We start from the raw sequence: 19799 nt of genomic DNA, 5'->3' as shown, positions 1-19799 counted from the left end.
GTATTATATATATATATATATATATATATATATATATATATATATATATATATATAGCAAAGACTATCGGGATAAGCAACTGAGGGAAAAAGCCTGGATAGAAATAGCTTCTCTTTCCTTTGACGCAGTAATAAAATAAGCATAATTTTATTTATTGCTGGCATGACTAATGTTATTTTTAAGACGGCACCCGTTTAATCCACTTGTCAAAGCACGGTTCCCGCCTGTCAAATTATTATCACATTCAAAAAACAAAAGTTAATTATCCAAAGTAAATTATTTTCACCAAAAGTTTACCTACAATAGAGAAAGTATGTGGCGGAAAGTTGTAGCACTGATATTTTAGAATAGTGACGGACGGATGGCGGATGGTTGACAGTCGGTAATAATTGCGGAGAGAAATAACGGACCGAAAATGACGGACGGACGGGTGACGGATGGATGAAACGGATGATTGGGAGTCCAGCTTTAACCTGCGCTCAACAATGATACGTCTCATCCATCCGTCACTCGTACGTCCGTCAGTCGGTCACGTGACATCCAGTCAATCGGGACCTTGCCATCGCTTTAACTTTCGACGTCGTCGTATGGAAGTATAAAATTATAACCTCAAAAATGTCTGAAAGGCATTGTCTTTATTTGAAAAGTTTTTTCTATAATTATTTTTTTTGTATTGGTTAAGCTGCTTCGGTTTTTTTTGTAATCTTTGAACTCGTTTAGAGTTTGATATATGAAACGATAATTAACTGAGCCACGAAGGTAATAAAAATTGCACAGTAACTTGATTATATATTTAAATAAATATTTCAGGGTTGGTCTAGTCATGATCGTCCAACTGGTAAATATTAACAACACAAATTTCCTCAGTTGTTGGCAGCATCTAAGTAGACGGTTTGCTGACGGACGGACGGACGGACGGACGGACGGACGGACGGATGTCGGACAGACGCGACGAAACATTGTGACAGTGCGCGAGTGGCACGCATGCTCGTTTAGGCTACAGTTACACTCGGTGCATGTTCTGACGAAAATGAATGCGTCAGAACATAGTGGTTTAATCGCAGGCGTGTTCTGATAACAGTTTGTTTCATCCACCAGCGGAAGATAGAACCCGCAGTCGATGCTTGAAAGTCCGAAATTTAAAGTATTTGTTAATGAGTGGTTGAAAAAACAACCGAGTATGTTAAACAGATTGTTGGCTGCAAGAGACGATAAAAGGTGAGTATCAAATGCTCTCACATCCCACATCTGCCGAGAATGATCTCAGTTTTTTTCCTTTGCATACTCCACGGACACTTGTTTTCAAGTGCAAGACTAATTAATTCTTCTACGCCCGTTGTTGCGACCTGTTGATAACCTACACAAAGCTCGCGGACGTCAGAACTGAATGCAAAAAAAAAAAAGTTTAACCGGTTTGAACGACCGACTATAGTTCTGACGTGTTCCGTGCGTAGTCTGCAGAGGCGGGCGGTTGCAGGCAGCGTAAATGAACACTTCCATTCCATTCGCAATTGTTCGAGTGTTGTGACGAACTGTTCAGAAGAACCTCTTTTTTTTCGCCGGAACGCGCGTCTGCTGTGACGGCAGCATCGCTCGCCTGGCCTGCATGATTCACTTCCAGTCCGGGCAGCCCTCGTGACGTCAGCATCGGCGAGGCGTCGCCGGAACGGACCGTGTCCCTTATATAGCAAGTCTGTAAGGCCGGGACGGGATTCCAACCCGGTCCCCTCGGGAGGGAGAGGCCGATGGCCTGTGGGAGACCTAAGATCCACATATAGTTCTGGCATTCACGATTACACCCGAACAATTCATCTTCGGCCAACTTCGGGCTTTGTTTTATTTTTGCGCAGCAGGAAAAATGAATTCAAATATTAAAAGTGGTCGGTTAGGTTAGCTACATTAAAACACTTTAAAACACTATGGACGGTTAGTTAGGTTAGTATAGCTACATTAAAATAAACACACACACACACACATATATATAATTATATAAACCCGAGGTTGGCCGAAGATTAATTGTTCGGGTGTAATCGGGAATGGCAGAACTTTATGTGCATCTTAGGCTTCCCGATGGCCTGTACCTCGCTTCGTCGTTCGTGCCCATGTAAACTCCAAAAAAAAAAAAAAATGATAACATTGTACGTAACCAAATAACCTTGTAATTGAACATGTTTTGGGATACATTAAGATAGAGATGGTAGCAAAATAGTAAATATTCAGGACTGCTGGTAGTCAGGAAGTCAAACATTTCAGCAAAGGGTTTTGCGCGTGAGGTTAGCCGAAACGAGGTGAGTGCTTGGTGTACTTCCATTTTTTTTTGGGGGGGGGGGGGGGGAGATAATATACGGTTTAGGCTAAGATACGTTTCCTAGGTAAAGAGAAGTACATATTATTTCGACATTAATATTATCAGTGACTATAAAGAGTGGAGCATAAACATATTTCATGTATATATTATGCCTGTGAATTGAATTTGAATTTGTTGCTAACTAGATAAGTTTTTCATATAAGAAAAAATATATTTTCTAAAAAAAATAAATAAATAGGTACATGAAATAAAATTATAACACCCGACCTATATTACCATATATCACCATTTGCCTAAAGTTTTTAGTTCCAAGGGGTGAGGTAGGAGAATTTGTCAAACTAAATATGTTGCGTTAAATGATTAATTCATTTGGGAATTTTGATTTACTACAATTTTTGGGACATTCGCCAATATAGTTTTGGACTGTTTATCATGGAAAATAAATTTTTCAAGAATACAAAATAAATAAACTGAAAATAAATTCACATAAATTAAGCCTAAATCAGCTGATGTCGAGCAGATGGACCCAAAGATAAACATGAACAGGTATTGTAGACAACACAACGGCGACAGTACAGACGAACACATTCAAACTTTAAATTTCAGATAGTGCTGTTATTTTTTAATGGCTAAATTACTTCCAACGAAATGTTTGTGCTTTTCATTTTAATTTAGAATTTTTCCATGACACAGTACATTACTGCAGTGTCGTATGTCCAAAAATATGTATAAAATAAAAAATGTTAATTAAGATACAGGTTATAAAATAACGCTTGTTCGTTGGGGGGGGGGGGGGGGTAAAATATCAATTTCTTTTCACACTTTTATCTTACTTACAGAAAATTAATTACCAAAATATTGTTTATACATTATTTGGTAACAACACAAAAATAGTTTTTTTTTGTAGTATACCTATACTATAGATTTAATATATATATATATATAATTTCAAATCTAAAATGACATTTATTTTCTTACATTTAAACATATTATAAGTTAAAGTATATATATTATATTAAATTTTAAGTTGTTTTAAGCATTATTTTAGCCCAGCTTTTTGGCATTAGTCAAAATTTTGGTTAAGAGACATAACCTCATTTGTAATTTTTATTTATTTATTTTCTATAATTTTTTTTGTGGTTATTTCTTTTTATAGTTTTCAGAAGTAATGTTAGTTTGATACATTAGTGGACTCCCCTACTGTAAAAAAGTTTATAAAAATAACAAATTTCAATATGTAGTTTGAGTATGATTTAAAAAAAAAAAACTAAATTGTTTTGAATAACTGAATTCCCAAGCAAAATTTAAATTAAAAAAAAAAACATTTTTTTTTTTTTAGATGACGACTGCAGTAACAAGAAAAATATATTAAGGAAATAAAATTGTACCATCTGGTTGAAGGCTTACTCTCAGCGCGAGCTCTCGCGGGTAATCGATTTTTTTTAACCTCGCCGTACAGTTGGTAACAGGATGAGCGGAAAACTGTTGCCACGGAGTAATTTTTTTTTTACTCTCTTGAGTGGCTTCCGCCCGAAACCTCGTGACACATAAGGTGTAGTAATTTGTCAAGCGAACGAAGAAGATATTGGAATAGTCCACATCGAGCAAGTGCTAGCGAAAGTGAGCCAATAAAAAAAAAAACCAGAACATTGCCCAAAAAAATATGGCGTTACTGGTGTATACCCTCCCATCTTGACTATACCCCCACCTGTCGAAAATAGTCCTACTTATTGCTTCCGCCATGAAAAAAATACTTATACAACGTGTATATAAACTCGATGAATTTATCTTAATATTATTGGTAAATAATGTTTTTTTCTACAGTTAACATCATGACATCAGTTTCCCCCACCCACCTCCCCCAAATTTTGAAGTTAACTGCCGTACCTGTACTGTCGTACCTCCTCTCTTGGTTCCCCCACCACATACCTAACTATTCCCCTGATGCGATATGAATTTTCTTAACGCTCGAAATTTGTAGCCCCCCCCCCCCCCCCCCCCCTCAGCAGAGAAGTTTCACGTTAATAACAAAAACTTCTTAAGTTACACGGGCTTGTTCAAAAGTGTTGCACATCGTAGGTTTTCTCCAAAGTATCTACTACGTATGGTGCCAACACGATGAAAACAAAAATAACTTTCATTTTCTCTTAGAAATTTTTTAAGTTTTTTAAGTTAGACACGTGGTGGGGGAACCGGCAGAGGAGGAGAGTGCGTCAGCGGCGACGCCACTCCAACGCATGCACTAGCGGTCGAATGGGAAGACAGCAGAGGAGCGTAGAGCACGCTATATGCTAGTTGTAACGGCCGGTAGGGAGACGGCAGGGGAGAGGTCAAAATGACGCAGCAGTGATGCTACGGAATTCTCGTAACGCTACTTGCATTTGTCTACTCCTTAGTTTTCGTAACGGCTAACGTTTAACTCTACCATATAATTAATTTTATTTAAAGTATTTACAATTTATTAATTACGGTGGACAAGAGTTATTTATTTGTGCAATTAACTTTATAAGTTATGTGAATAGTGTGATTAAAATGTAAAAAAAAAAGGACGTGTAGACTTAAGAGGTTATCTTAATAAGTGTAATTTATTTTTGGTATGTGATAACTGTGATTTTAAATGTCAAAATGATTTGTAGACTGTGAGATAAACTTAAGTGTAATTTATGTTCGATTGGATTTTTTTTGTTCATTTTATCCAGCCTGAAAATAACAAGAAGACGGAAGCAGATAAGAGGATTTATCAAAGGCAACGTGGGAATAAACTGCCAAAATACGCGCCAAAAAGTGCCAGTGAACGGATGCTAGAGTACTTACAGGGCGCGGAAAAAGTTTTTCTTTTCATTTGATGTAATACCTTCATCCTTGCTGTTCTGTGTTATTATCTCTTGTTTAATAAAAATACTTATAATTTATCTATATCTAATAAGCAGGAAGTTTCACTATGTCCGCGTGGACTCAACGTACACATTTTTTTTATTATATATATATATATATATATATATATATATATATATATATATATATATATTTACAGGGGAAACTAATCTTCAAGTGCTTCAAATTTAAAGTTAATCACGTTGACACAGGTGTATAATTTTTTAGAGTTTTATCACGTTGACACACTACTTGATAGGTATATAATATGACTAACTTAAATGTGAAATATTTAGTAGTCACAGCTGATGCCTCTAGTATCTCGCCTGTGCTGTTAGTACGAAGCTGTCTGGTGTGTGTCTGGTTGGTTGCGTGTACCCTTCCCGGGACGACCTCGCCGGTTGCAGAGACGCTAACGCAGGTCGCGGCCGGTGGGCGTAGCCGCGTTGCCACGTTGCCACATCTCGCCCGAAGTTGCGCTCCACGGGAGTGTCTCCTCCCCCGCTCGTCCGCGAAGCCGCGAACGCTCTCTACTTGGGTGGGGGGGGGGGGGGGGGGGGGGTGCGCGCGCCTTCTTTACGTGTTATACTTGCTTGGCGTAGTGAAAAAAACCAACTTTAATTTTGTATGCAAATAATTAATAGAGATATTTAAAAAAATGATCTAATTGATATCATAAATACGGCCGTCAAAGTATAAACTCAATCAAATTAAAAATTTTAAATAAATACTCATTATTCAATATTAATATGAGGACGTATTATTTTAAGTATCGAAAATCAATAGATATGCTTAACGTTTGTTATAGTTAATATATTTTAAATAATAACTAATATTTGTAATAATTTATAATGAAAATAAATAGTACATAACGGAACATAACCCCACATATTAAATACACTTGGAAAAGTTTATAAACACAATTTGTATGACTAATATCTACGATAAATAATTTTATTTTAATTACATGGACCATTATTTAATATCTATCTCTAAAGTATATGATTTAAAAGCACATAAATTGAATTTTTATTTGTATTTAACCTTTTTTCCGTCCTGCAAATTGTCGTAAAAATTAATCTTCATATTTTTTTCCATAACACATCTAAAGAAGTATAACTTCAGAAAACAGGTACTGTGAGAGGTCTTACAAATTCAAATGTTTTGGTACCATTTGCAATAAAGCTTTCGTGATATTTTCTTTTTGTTTGGCATGGCATAGGGCGCTGACAGTCAGGTAAGGAGAATCTAAGCAAAAACATAGCAGGTTAATCAAATTAAGAAATTCTTTACTTTGGCTCAAGCCACGACTGTGCAAGCCGGCCTTGGCTCTGGCTACTTTGAAGTCGACACTCGTGAACGGGCGTGATTATATCATGACAGCTGTAAGTAGTATAGAAACATCGGTCCTGCGGTATGTTCCAGGTTGTGGTGCCGTGGTGCCGACCGATCTGTGATGTTACGTCCCGTCCTATTGGATTGTGACATAACGGTGGCCATCTTGGATTACTTTGACTTTGGTGGCCATTTTATATTTACCATTTTGTTTTTCCGCCGTCTTGATTTTAGCCGTTTTGAAAATTATGATGTCATCGTTGGACTTTTCGTTACTCCCACCATTTTTAATTCCCGCCAATTTGGAATCGAATGACCCACTCGCTAATGTTCAAAATAGTGGGCGTAACGAAAAGTGCAACGTTTTTAAAATTGGCGGAATCCAAGATGCCGGAAAAAGAAAATGGTGGAATCCAAGTTGTTGGAAAAACAAAATGGGGGAATCCAAGATGGCGGAATCTAAAATGGCCGTCGGGGTCCAAATTCAAGGTAATATAAGATGGTTGCCGTGACGTCTCAATCCAGTATGGCGGACGTGACGTCAGAAGTTGGTCGGCACCATGGCACCACAACCTGGAACCTGCCGCAGGACCGACATTCCTATGCTAAGGCTGTAGTCGCTAGCGTGAAATAATTTGTTACCTTGTGGTGCTTACAGACTAGAGTCTGCAAGTAAATGTGTGGTTGCGAGAAGGTATAGAAGGTCCGAGAAAAAATATTATTTTTTAAGCAGTGACTTTCCAAAAAAATTAAATAAGTAGTTTACAATTATAATTATAGCAAAAAGAGTTTAAAAAAATACAAGATGGCGGTGCCTTATTCCCCTTAATGTCCCCGTCTACCCGGGCGCACACACGGTGTGCAGAGCTTCAGTAGAAACCACGTGATTTGGAAACCGTTAAAGATATCCGAGTGGGGTCTGTTTACGAAAAGCATTTAATAATACGCAGAGGACGGATGAGTAGTTACTGTTACCTTACTTCGTTTTTAAGCTGTAAATTTAAAAGAGTGAAAATGGCTTAAACTAGTGTTTTCATAATTAATTTGGCATGGACCGTCCGGTAGAGATTCTTGAAAGCACTTAAGTGACTACATTTCTCCGCCATATAATGTTATGGTTACCACTGAAAGCTTGTCATAGTTGTCCTGTGTCCTGCTTGGCAGTTCAGAGCTTTGCGCTTAGAGGCGATAGCCGCGACTAGGCGGGGCCCTTTAATTTATTCGGGCTTCCGATTGATTTTCACTGGCAGCCTCTTGTCTCATTCGTTGCTTTTGTATTCACCGCGACCCCACAAAATCCGCACATTCGGGTGCGATATGTTTTGCAGTGGCCCAGTCTCCCAATGAATAGCTGAAATCAATACTGTATGTACCTCAGTGCTAAACGAGGCTAAGTTCAATTTTTTTTTGTGCAGATTTTGTCTTTTAAAGTTTGTTTTTTTTATCGAGCAGTAACATAGCAACTCACTCAAAAACTAAAATAAACGCACATGATCAATCATGACCCGACCTTTTGGATCGGTAACACTCCAAATTAAAAAAAAAATCATTGATTTTTAAAATTGTCAAAATGTTGGATTTTATATCACCTCTCACCCCTCCCCCCCCCCCCCCCCCCCAGGGGCGTATTCGACCCCGAGACAAATTCCCACCATGCCCGGACCTCATGGATACACTAAAATCATGGTTATTATCCATAGTTCGAAATTAGGTTTTTTTTTTTCTCTGACAAACCCCCCCCCCCCCCCTCCCCATCCTATCCATACCTCTAAGGTCTTAAGTTAACAAAATATTGTATTGTCAGAGGTTATTTATATGTATGGAAAATTTCAACACATTCGGACCTCGTAAAGTGGGTAAAAATGAATGGAAAGATTGTATTACATAGTCCATTCATTCATACATACAGGTCAAGCTATCAAAAGCGTGTTTAAAAAAGGGGGACATTTTAGCGAAAGTTACAACGTTAGCGAAAGTTACAACAAATACGTTTAGTTAAGAGTAGGATTTTTTTTTTTTTTACTCATCTGTCAAGTCGCCTCCTTGTGACTTAATCTCTTTTGGTTCTGACGTAAAAAATAGTAGTTTTATCACAAGCGAAAATTACATATACCTTTTTTTTTAAAGTCTAGCCTGTTAAGATATCTCTCTAAATTGTAGGGCACCGAGCTTGGGTTCAGAACAGTTAATATACAGTTGATTGCACAAAATATTCTTAGTTTAATACTCTATTTTAGGTATGTTACGAAGCAAGAATACCTATTTCAATCGTTAACATGGTGTGACTTCCGAAACATTTCCACGCAGTTTCTTTTCATGGTCTCTAGACCATAAAAACCATCAACTCAAAAGTTCGTGTTATTGATACGATAACTGTCATTATTTTGCACAAATCACTTCATTACTTCTAGACTGATACATAAAATAGACAGGAAATATTTCGGTCGAATTTTTCAGTGGGGAAAATTGGACAAAGGGGGATAGAAATGGGTAAAATTTGTTTGAAAAAAAAAAACAATATTGATATAAGGAATATTTCATCCGTTTGGAGTTTACTTAATGTGAAAAATTTTGAAATATGATAAAAGTATTGGTGTATGACAACTTGAATATTTCCAGAAACCATATTTATCCGGTTTTGGAAGCGATCGTTTTGTTTTTAGTTTTCATAAATTCGTTTATTTAATGAAATAGATTAAAAATGGCGGTGAAGCCAAGAAATACAACAATATATACATACAAAAACTACTTACACACACTTGCTGCAGTACCAGACGGTCATTCTCTCTTCCTGCAGTCAGTGACACGAATAAAATACAAAGGGATAATATAGCATACATGACAAACAATATACGAGAAAATATACATAGTAGCGTGGGGAAAAGTAGTTAAAAAAAAACCCACAAATGTTGGTATCGATTGACGCGCCTTGGAATGCTGTGTCGCGTGCTAAGTAGTGGAAGGTGGTGGGAAAAGGGAAGGGTGTATTTGACGGCCTGGGCGTGGCTGAATTCCCAGCTTGTGTGTTGGAAATAGGAGGGAGATGAAGCTGGAATGTTCGGTTGCATGCAAAGCAGTTCTAAAAATAAAAATCGAAACTTAATTTTCGTGAACGATTGTTCCTTTCTCTCTCCTTTGCCGTGGCTTCACGCGCGGGGTCGTTTGTCGGGAGGTTAAGTGGATTGCTGAGCGATTCACCTTAACGGTGTCTGTCCCGTTTTAGGTCATTTTATGTTTCCGTTTAACACGGTTAAACTTGTACACTTTTTGAGTGGATGAACTTCAACAAAATGATAAATATATTTAATTTTTTCTGCATAATTAGCTGGTAGAATTAATTTTTTTTTTTTTTTTAACATTTTTGTGCTGTATGGATAAGGAGAACCAAACAGAATAAATAGCTGAAAATTTCTGTTTTTAAGTGCAATTTTGATGGCTACTGCGTTATGTGGTTTTAATTTATTAAGAAAAACTTATGTAATCTTATTTAACCGTTTAAAATAAAATAAAAATGCTCAGTATTTTAAAAGGCTAGCTAAATTTTTTTTCTGATTTAAATTAAACGTGTCGCATAGTAGCCGGTAAAAGTTTCTTTAAACCTACAAAGTTCCAGTTTTCTGTTCCATTACATTCTCCTTATCCATATTGTTCCTGAAAACGTTAAAAATGCAACTTTGCCAGATAATAATGCTGAAAGTAAGCGATATAATTATTATTTTCATTTTTTTGAAAGTTGAGCCACTAAAAAAAGTCAGCAATTTTAACCGTGTGGAACGTAAATATAAAATAATGACTTGGACAGATAAGGGGCGTACCACTGTCGAGCCTAGCTCCAGTGAGGAGTGCGAACTGTGGACTTGACAGATATTTAGTGATTTGTGAACATACATTTTTAGTGCGATGTTTTAATTTGCAATGTAAATATAAGTAGCAAATAAAACAGTTTAAAATTGATTGGGCTATTCTTTCGAACCCGTTTTCACCACACGAAACAATATAGTAAAAAAAAAATTGTTTCTATTTTCAGAGCAACAAAAAAAATAGGCATAAAATTTTTCGGAAGTCGCACATGGCAGCGACCGCAATGGGTAGACGTTCTTCTGAATTAGGATTCATTGACGGCGAGTCGTGAATGCGAGTCCATTTGTTTGCAATTGCTACACTTCGCTCGGTCGTCCTAGCTGTTCTCGTTATTCCTCCACCTCCCTTTGGTTTCCTCTCTTCCTCCCCTACCGTCCTTCTCGTAACCCGTTCGTGTCGCTGACTTCAGTGACGGGCCTTGTCCAGTATCGATCCGTGCCAGTGACAGCGCGGTTTAATTTTCCCTGCTCCAATTAACTCCGGCAGCGTAATGAAACTGGACTACGGAACGCTTCCCATGCGGGGCCGTGCAGTTTGAACAAAGATCAAGCCGCCAAATTGGCGCCAATGTTTTATTTTAAGCATGAAGTGAAGTGAATGATTTTTTGTAACGGAGAAGATTGGTCTGAAACCTTACTTTGGACATAGCAATGGCGTGTGTACAGTAACCCTATCCCTACTATAATATATTATAAATTCGAAAGAGTGATGGTCTGTTTGGTCCTTCTTTCTCGCAGCAACGAATCGACATGATGTTTTACATATAAATAGTTTATGGGCCGGAGAGTGACACAGACTACATTTAATTATAGTTACATCCCTAAGGGATTGAAAAAGTGGTACGTTCAGTTTTATAATAGAACATCGTTGGAGTTAGGTCATACACACACAAACAGTGAGTTTGTGTCATTTCTCTATGTCCGCCACACGGTCATGTGGTAAGGTCTGGCAATTTCCTATCCTTTTCCGCCTAGTGAAGCTCGCGGCCGCAGCTGTGTTTTCGTACCATGCGCGTCTCTGCCTGAGGACGGGAGCATATAGCAGTTCCCGAAACGTCGCTTGTTTCTGTTTGGAAAACTATTGTGTTTGTTTCGTCTTTTCGTTTCGTTGTGGTTTTGTCTCGTTTCAACTGTTGTGCTGGCTTGTTTATGTTTTGGAAAACTATTGTGTTTGTTTCGTATTTTCGTTTTGTTGGGTTTTTGTCTTGTTTCAACTGTTGTGCTAAATTTTTTTGGGGTTCAGTTCATCATTTGTGGTTTTTTTTCTATCTCTTGGTCCATTTTTCTTTGTTTGTTGACCATATTCCTGTTATGGAATATTATGTGGTGTATATATCCTGTTGACAACAGCAATTTTTGCTTAATTTGTGTCTTTTGTCTCTTAGTTTTTTGTAGTTTTCTTCTACAGACATACATGTGCTTTGCAGTGGCGTATGTCCAAAAGCTTACATCAAGTCATGCACTCCCATTTCACAAATCTTTCTAAGATAATACGCGTATGGCATTACGACTGAAATCTGTATGTAAATAATTACTATGAACAAAACTTTACCTTTATTGAACTGATTTAACATTATCATGATGTAATATTACAATGTTAAAAAAAAAATTCCAGGAACGAGATTCGAACCACGTCTCTTGAGGTTAACTAGCGCGCGCTTTACCGCTGTGCTACCGAGCACGTTAATGCATTGTAAGGAGAATATGAATTATAATCAGTGTGTTGCCAGTTTTCGTATGTATTTTAAAACTAATTTTTTTGTATGACTAGTTTAGTTTACCAAATATATTACGGGGTATTTTCACGATCATTGGGCACGCCAATAACGTTCGGTATGTCCCCCTAATGTTTACGAAAGTGGCTACGTACGGGTTTATGTTGCTTCACGTGGGTCCGCCGTCTTTGTGTCGCATCGACTTCCGTTCCATTTTCAAAAGCGTCACTCCTAGCCGGAGACACGAATGTCAAAGGGATTGCTCCCCCCTCATATTATATAAACCCAGTCCTCTTAGCCAGTGGCGTAGCCAGGATTTGTGTATGGGGAGTGTTAAGAAGCATTGCCCCTCCGTATTAAAGCGGGGGGTCCGGGGGTCCTCCCCCGGGAAAATTTGGATTTTAAGGTGTAAAATAGTGCTATTTTAGCAGTTTTCGGTACTTAAATTTAAATATTGTAATGGTAAAATTTTTATTAATTTTAATATGAAATATGTTTGAGTGATGAATAAGAAATTTATTAAATATTCGGTGCTAAGGGGGGGGGGTTGAACCCCTAACCCCCCCCCTGGCTACGCCCCTGCTCTTAGCCAGAGTGGCCCTGCCGGCCTGGGGGCCCCCACGGGCGTGTATACGGATACGCCGTATACGCGTAACGGGAGAGATGTTAAGAGATCCAGCTATGTCCAGAGGCTGAGGCCACCCATCCCAGCATGGACACCACCTTCAACCCCCTGCCTCACTCAGCTAACCAGACAAGTGGCTGCGTCCTTCAGCATTGCTGGCGCCTACCGGGACTCCTCAATCAGGCTAGCTATGCTTAATCATCCATACCAGTTCCCCGACTTGGAGTGTGGGCAATGTCACCGGTGTTGGTGCGTCAAACTCGGATGCAGGGTGTAGTTGGGTAAGATGTGTACGAAATGCTCTACCCCATGGCTTCCGCAGGGGTTCTACCCATGGACGATGAGGGGCGTGTTCGCATAGCCCATACAGCGCAAGCCACTCTTGCATGAATATCTACATCCTTGAACTTCAGGCAGTAACTTCTTGACTGTTTGTACTGTGCGTTCCGCTAGCCCATTTTGAAGAAGGGTGCCACGGCAGGGTACACAGGTGGCGTATGCCATTTCTGCGAAGGAAGTCATCGAAGGCATTGGATGTAAGCTGCCGTCCGTTGTCTGTCACGATGACCAATGGTTTGCCGAAATCAGCCAGAATGTAGCGTGTGTGTGTGTAATAACTAGAGACCTGCAAAATTCGCGGTTTCGATGGCCTTCAGGATAGACTGCACATACCCCTGTACACTCGGGCAAATAACACAAGTTCATTGGCTGCCGACTTGTCAAGTCGTCTCAGCTGGTTTTGTCTGTGATTCGATCCTTCTTTGGTTGAGGGTTTATAACTGGTTGAGATTCGTCCAGATGAACAGTAAGCCAATTGCAAAATTATCTAAGAGGTATGTGTGTTGGAATTCTAGCCTATCACCGAATGAATCCGCGAATTTTGCAGGTCTCTAGTAACAACCCTTGCCGGAGACAGAGAGCTGAGATGCTGACGGGGTGGTTGCAGGCACCGCCGGGTGCGGCGGCAGGACGACCCGCCGGCGGGCGGCTGGAGGGTGTCTGGCGAGGCCGCCGCCGCCGCAGCGCTCGCCCCCGAGGAGGAGCAGTCCCCGCCGCCCCCGGCGTCGGCCAGGCCCCAGCTGACGGGCCTGCGCGCCGAGAGCGCCGAGCGAGAGCCGTCCCTCGGCGACGACGGCGTGGTGGAACTGCTGTCGGGCAGCGGCGCCGAGCTGCGCCTGTTCGGCACGGGGCTGACCGAGCGCACCACCCTCACCTTCACGACGCAGGCGCTGTACCGCGGCGAGCTGTGCGAGTTCCCCATCGGCGTGACCTACCCGGTGACCCGGGTGCAGGACGGCTCGGGGCTGGTGCCGCTCACGGTCCCCTCGCAGGCCCTCGCCAACTCCACGCTGTACGTGTGCCTCAAGGACCCGGACAGCGACCCGGCGTGGCGCCACCAGGGCTCCGCCACGTGGCTCGCCATCCGCACCTACGACAAGCTGCTGCCCGTGTGGGCCTCGTGGGCCGTCATCTTCATGTGCCTGTGCTTCTCGGCGCTCTTCTCCGGCCTCAACCTCGGCCTCATGTCCATGGACCAGACGGACCTGAAGATCGTGTCCAACACGGGCTCGGAGAAGGAGCGGCGGTACGCGCGTGCCATCATGCCCGTGCGCAAGCGCGGCAACTACCTGCTGTGCTCCATCCTGCTGGGCAACGTGCTCGTCAACTCGTCGCTCACCATCCTCATGGACGACGTGACGTCGGGGGTGGTGGCCATCATCGGCTCCACGCTGGCCATCGTCATCTTCGGCGAGATCAGCCCGCAGGTCAGTGCCCTGCACGGTGCAGGCTCGCCCGGTGTGGGCGGGGACAGATCCCCTTTATAATAAATTCTTGTCTCTTGTTGGTGGACGTGACAACGTCTAATAAATCGATGAACGGCCTGCTGCACGCACGAAAAAGTGTCCCGTTACACGCATTGCCCCGTTACGCAGTGTCCCATTACGCACGTTGTACGCTTGCGACGCATCTATCTCTCTTCCACTCGATTGGAACAACCATCGATTTGACTTTTTCGAGGCACATTAAACTTGAAACACTCCCATTCGTTTCCTACTTTTCTTATCATCGTCCTATCCTTAACAGAATAACACAGATTGGAAGAAGTTAAATAGCAAACACGTATAAAAGTTATAGTTAAAATAATCTGTTTGTTAAAGTAATAAACATATTTGAATTAATGAGTTCCAAATAAAAGTAAATTTATCAATTAAATTGTAGATTTCATTTCACTCCTTTGTATCCATACAAAATAGTGATAGTTCAATAAAAATGATTCAATTTTATTCATAAAAGTATGCAATCATTTCATCATTGTTTTGTTATGACGTTGTCACGTTAAACTATCGTCCGTAAACCGACTTTACAGACAACCAATTTTTTTTTTTAAGGATATCTTATGATTACGGGGAGGGGGGGTTGTGTATAACCACCACTCCTCCCCCAGCCCCTTTTCTTAGCCTGTGGTTCTGGCTACCTCGCAAACACGGTTCCGACCATCAGCCATTCAAGAGTGGCTTCACGCCGTGTTAGTGAAGTAGTGCATGCATTGCCATGCATTTTTTTCTTGCCGTTATATATTTTTTGTCTAGGGCGACTTCTACGCGTGTTTCGCCATACACTGTTATAATTTACGAAGAGCGCTGATTACAAATTACCCAGAGATTTTTTGTAAACTTGCTGTTATCTTCGTAATTTGGCAGTTACTGAGTTCGCTTGCTATCGACATGAAACCACAAGAATGATTTTTTTTTTTTTTAGTATTTTAACATATTATTTAAAAAAATCTTGTTAAATCCACAGCAAAAAAAAAAGAACTCTTTCTCGCACGTGTTGTTAATTCCTCAAACACCCCCCCCCCCCCCCAACTTAAACTAAACACTGGATTCGGAAGTCATAGTACGGCGTAGTTGTTACGAAGACCCATGTAGGTATCTGAATTACGAAGAACTAATAGTTTTATTTCAGGTAAAATATTTTACTGTGATTTATAACAACGTACAAGCATTTTATTTTGTGTTGTTTAGTCAACTTAGCCACCGAATGTGTGCCACATGCTACCTGCTAAATATTTGTAATAAAAAAAGTAGGCAAATATTTAAAAAAAAATTCCCTAACTGCTTTGTGGTCATGCATAAATTAGATTTACGTGTTTTCAAAGTTTGGTGATGCATACAACTTTACTTCTATAGACCCGTACCTATTTGAAATATTTCTTCTTAGTTATTAGTAATCAGCAAAAATACATAAACTCCCAAAATATTAGTTTTCTTCCTATTGCAAGTTATTATGAAGAAAATTTTCAAATATTACATTTTTGAAGCAGTTTGTTGACATTCTTTAATGTCCCCGTCTACCTGGGCACTTATACGGTATTCATAACTTTAAAAAAAAAAAAAAAAAAAAAAAAAATATAAAAACAGGATCTTTGAAAACTGTTTTAAGATACCCGATTCGTGTCTTTACAAAAAGCATTTGAGAATACGCTGGAGGCGGATATGTAGTTATGTTTCCGCATTTAAAACTATATTTTTAGAATAGTGAAAATGGTTCAAATGTGTGTTTGCAGAATAATTTTGGCATGAAACACTTGGTATTGGTTACTGAAAGATCTCAAGTTACTTGCATTGTTGCATTAGACCACTGTGCTAATGTCTCCACTATATAATGTTGTGGTCACCGCTCAAATCTCATAGTTGCCTAATGCACGTCGAAAAGACTGTTGCGCCAGTCCAGAGCCTTGCACTTAGAGGCGACACCACGCTAGAGACACCAGAGATCCCGCCTCACTGTCGCAGATACACCCCTGACTAGGCGGGCCCCTTAAAACTTGAACTGGCACTTAAACGACCAGGACCGGTTCATCCGTGGAGAGTTCAGTATTCCGTGTTCTCCCGAAATACCTACAGGCCAATGCCGGGGATGCTTAAAAACTGTAGAATGTGTGGCCACGCTATATCACCTTGGACTATGTGGCCATGCTGTCTTACCGTAGACTGTGTGGCCATGCTGTCTTACCATAGACTGTGTGGCCACGCTGTATCACCTTAGACTGTGTGGCCAAGCTGTACCGTAGACTGTGTGGCAATGCTGTCTTACCATAGACTGTGTGGCCACGCTGTATCACCTTAGACTGTGTGGCCATGCTGTCTTACCGTAGACTGTGTGGCCATGCTGTCTTACCGTAGACTGTGTGGCCATGCTGTATCACCTTAGACTGTGTGGCCACGCTGTATCACCTTAGAATGTGTGGCCATGCTGTCTTACCATAGACTGTGTGGCCACGCTGTATCACCTTACACTGTGTGGCCACGCTGTATAACATTAGACTGAGTGGCCACGCTGTATCACCTTACACTGTGTGGCCACGCTGTCTTACCGTAGACTGTGTGGCCACGCTGTCTTACCGTAGACTGTGTGGCCACGCTGTCTTACCGTAGACTGTGTGGCCACGCTGTCTTACTGTAGACTGTGTGGCCACGCTGTCTTACCGTAGACTGTGTGGCCATGCTGTATCACCTTATACTGTGTGGCCATGCTGTATCACCTTAGACTGTGTGGCCATGCTCTTACCTTAGACTGTGTGGCCACGCTGTATCACCGTAGACTGTGTGGCCACGCTGTATCACCGTAGACTGTGTGGCCACGCTGTATAACCTTAGACTGTGTGGCCACGCTGTATCACCTTAGACCTTGTGACCACGTTGTATCACCTTAGACTGTGTGGCCACGTTGTATCACCTTAGACTGTGTGGCCACGCTGTATCACCTTAGACTGTGTGGCCACGCTGTATCACCTTAGACTGTGTGGCCACGCTGTATCACCTTAGACTGTGTGGCCACGCTGTATCACCTTACACTGTGTGGCCATGCTGTATCACCTTACACTGTGTGGCCATGCTGTATCACCTTAGACTGTGTGGCCATGCTCTTACCTTAGACTGTGTGGCCACGCTGTATCACCTTAGACTGTGTGGCCACGCTGTATCACCTTAGACTGTGTGGCCACGCTGTATCATCTTAGACTGTGTGGCCATGCTGTCTTACCTTAGATTGTGTGGCCACATTGTCTTAAGCAGTACCTGTTTTGGAGGTGTTTGTAAGTAGCGGAAGGTGGAGCAGACGCGTGATCGAGTGGTGTGTTCCGGCAGGCGATATGCTCGAGGCACGCGCTCGCCATCGGCGCCAACACCATCTTCATCACCAAGATGGTGATGGTGATCACCTTCCCGCTGTCCTACCCCATCAGCAAGTTCCTGGACTACCTGCTGGGCGCCGAGCTGGGCAACATGTACACTCGCGAGCGTCTCAAGGAGCTCGTCAAGGTAAGTCTCTCCCGCCCAACTGCACCTTGCGTTCCGCCACATTCCGCCACATTCTGCTGTTCCTTTCATTCACCAGTCGAGCCGTTACTTTTTAGTTTCTCAGGTATATACTTCGGTGGTTAACCGTTGGCTGCATCATAGAAAAAAAAAATCTGTGTAATTTCACGCCGATGTAGGTGAAGAAGCAGTATCTTCACCGATTAATCAAATGGACGACTGTTTTTAACTCACATTTTTTTTCTGTGTAAATAGCAAGGTTTTGCCTATATAATAATACCAACAAAGTAACTTTACCCATCCCTGACGAATAATTTAATGTAGCATAAAAAATCTTATACATGATATACGCATAAATTTCACACAGCATGAGTAATACTACTGATTTAAATTTGTGCATCAAGTATCTGTGTAATTTGACTACGTGTGCATAAGTAAAACTATATTTTTTGTTAGTGTAGGACAACACCTTTGATTACTTGGGGTCGTCGGCTGTTAAGAGGGACCACTGATGTGTTTCCAGGGGAGGTAGTGTTACGTGATTTGGTTCTAGCTATTACAGCTTATATTAAAGTAAATAGTTCACTAGGTTCAGTGTCGTTTAACTCCAAAAGTGGAGGAGATTTACACCATAAAACATGTACAGTAAACAACTTCATTACGATTGTATTTTTTTTTTACCGAGGTCTGTGTAAAAGTACACAATGTTTTATTTATTTTATACGTACCAACCAAGTTTTAATTTTACACCTACTTTTTGTGTAAAAACACACTCAGTCGATGGTTTTTTAACTTATTATTTGTAGTATATTTTACAGTCTTGGCTACATTGCGTGTAAAATTAAACACAATAATAAAACTTCGAAGGTGAGAAATCGCACCCTTTTTTTTATCACTGTGTCAGATCGCATTACTGTCTCATTACTGTCAATTTTCATTTCTGTTCAGTGTGCCCTGTTTTCTAGCGCGTTATATTTCATGTTTTCAGAATTGGTATTCCAATTTTATCTATATTGGCGTTTGATAATCCGGCAAAATCGCTAATTAAACATGGTTGTAACCCAGAATGTGCGGATGAATGACCTTTCACTGTAATAACCAAAACTATTGAAAATTTAAATTTTGAATTGCCATATTTATACAATTTCTTAAGAACGTTTAAATAAAACTATTACTTTTTTCTCAGTTACTAATTGTTTTACACTAATTAAAAAAAGTTGTGGTGTAAGAAAAATGACACATAATTTTTTTCAATGACACACAATTTTTTTTCAGTACAAAATTAACTTCTGTCTTGGAATAAAACATGATTAAAATTGGGTTTTATGTTTTTTGTTTCAAATTTTCGCCACTGGATTAGACTTGTGTTACCCGACAGTGGTAGAGATGTGACGCTAACGGTTCATCTGTATGATTATCTGCGTAACATTTTTTTAACCGCTCGCAAGTTAACATATTAAGTATCCGGCAGCAACATTTATGTTTATTGAAAACTGAGCGTGAAATGAACCCAAAACGGCGCGTGAGACGGAACCTTTCGAGTGCACCGTCTACTCGGTCCACTCTCCGCTCCATCATGAAGAGCTGTCCACCCCCCCCTCCCCCCTCACCCGCCGAGTGTGGGGGGAATGAATCGGCGCGGCCGTCAGTGGCAAGTGTCGCCTCGTGCCGGCAATTGCGGGCAATTGTTCCCGCCCGGCTGGCGCTAATCTCATTGGACGGGCGAGGGGTCGCCGCCGTTTCGCACTCTGTGCCTCTCTC

General features: G+C 40.9%; 1 protein-coding gene across 1 annotated transcript in view; it reads left to right on the top strand.

The window, feature by feature from the left end:
* Nucleotides 1-19799, top strand: part of LOC134535876 (unextended protein) — a 154067-nt gene that overhangs the window by 50091 nt on the left and 84177 nt on the right. Inside the window, exons 2-3 of the mRNA XM_063375220.1 lie at nt 13664-14483; nt 17868-18041. Of these exons, the coding sequence (XP_063231290.1) occupies nt 13664-14483; nt 17868-18041 (994 nt within the window). The remainder of the gene's footprint in view (nt 1-13663; nt 14484-17867; nt 18042-19799) is intronic.

This window comes from Bacillus rossius, chromosome 10 (assembly GCF_032445375.1).
Source record: "Bacillus rossius redtenbacheri isolate Brsri chromosome 10, Brsri_v3, whole genome shotgun sequence".
NCBI lineage: Eukaryota > Metazoa > Arthropoda > Insecta > Phasmatodea > Bacillidae > Bacillus > Bacillus rossius.
This window is presented reverse-complemented; position numbering and strand designations above follow the sequence as displayed.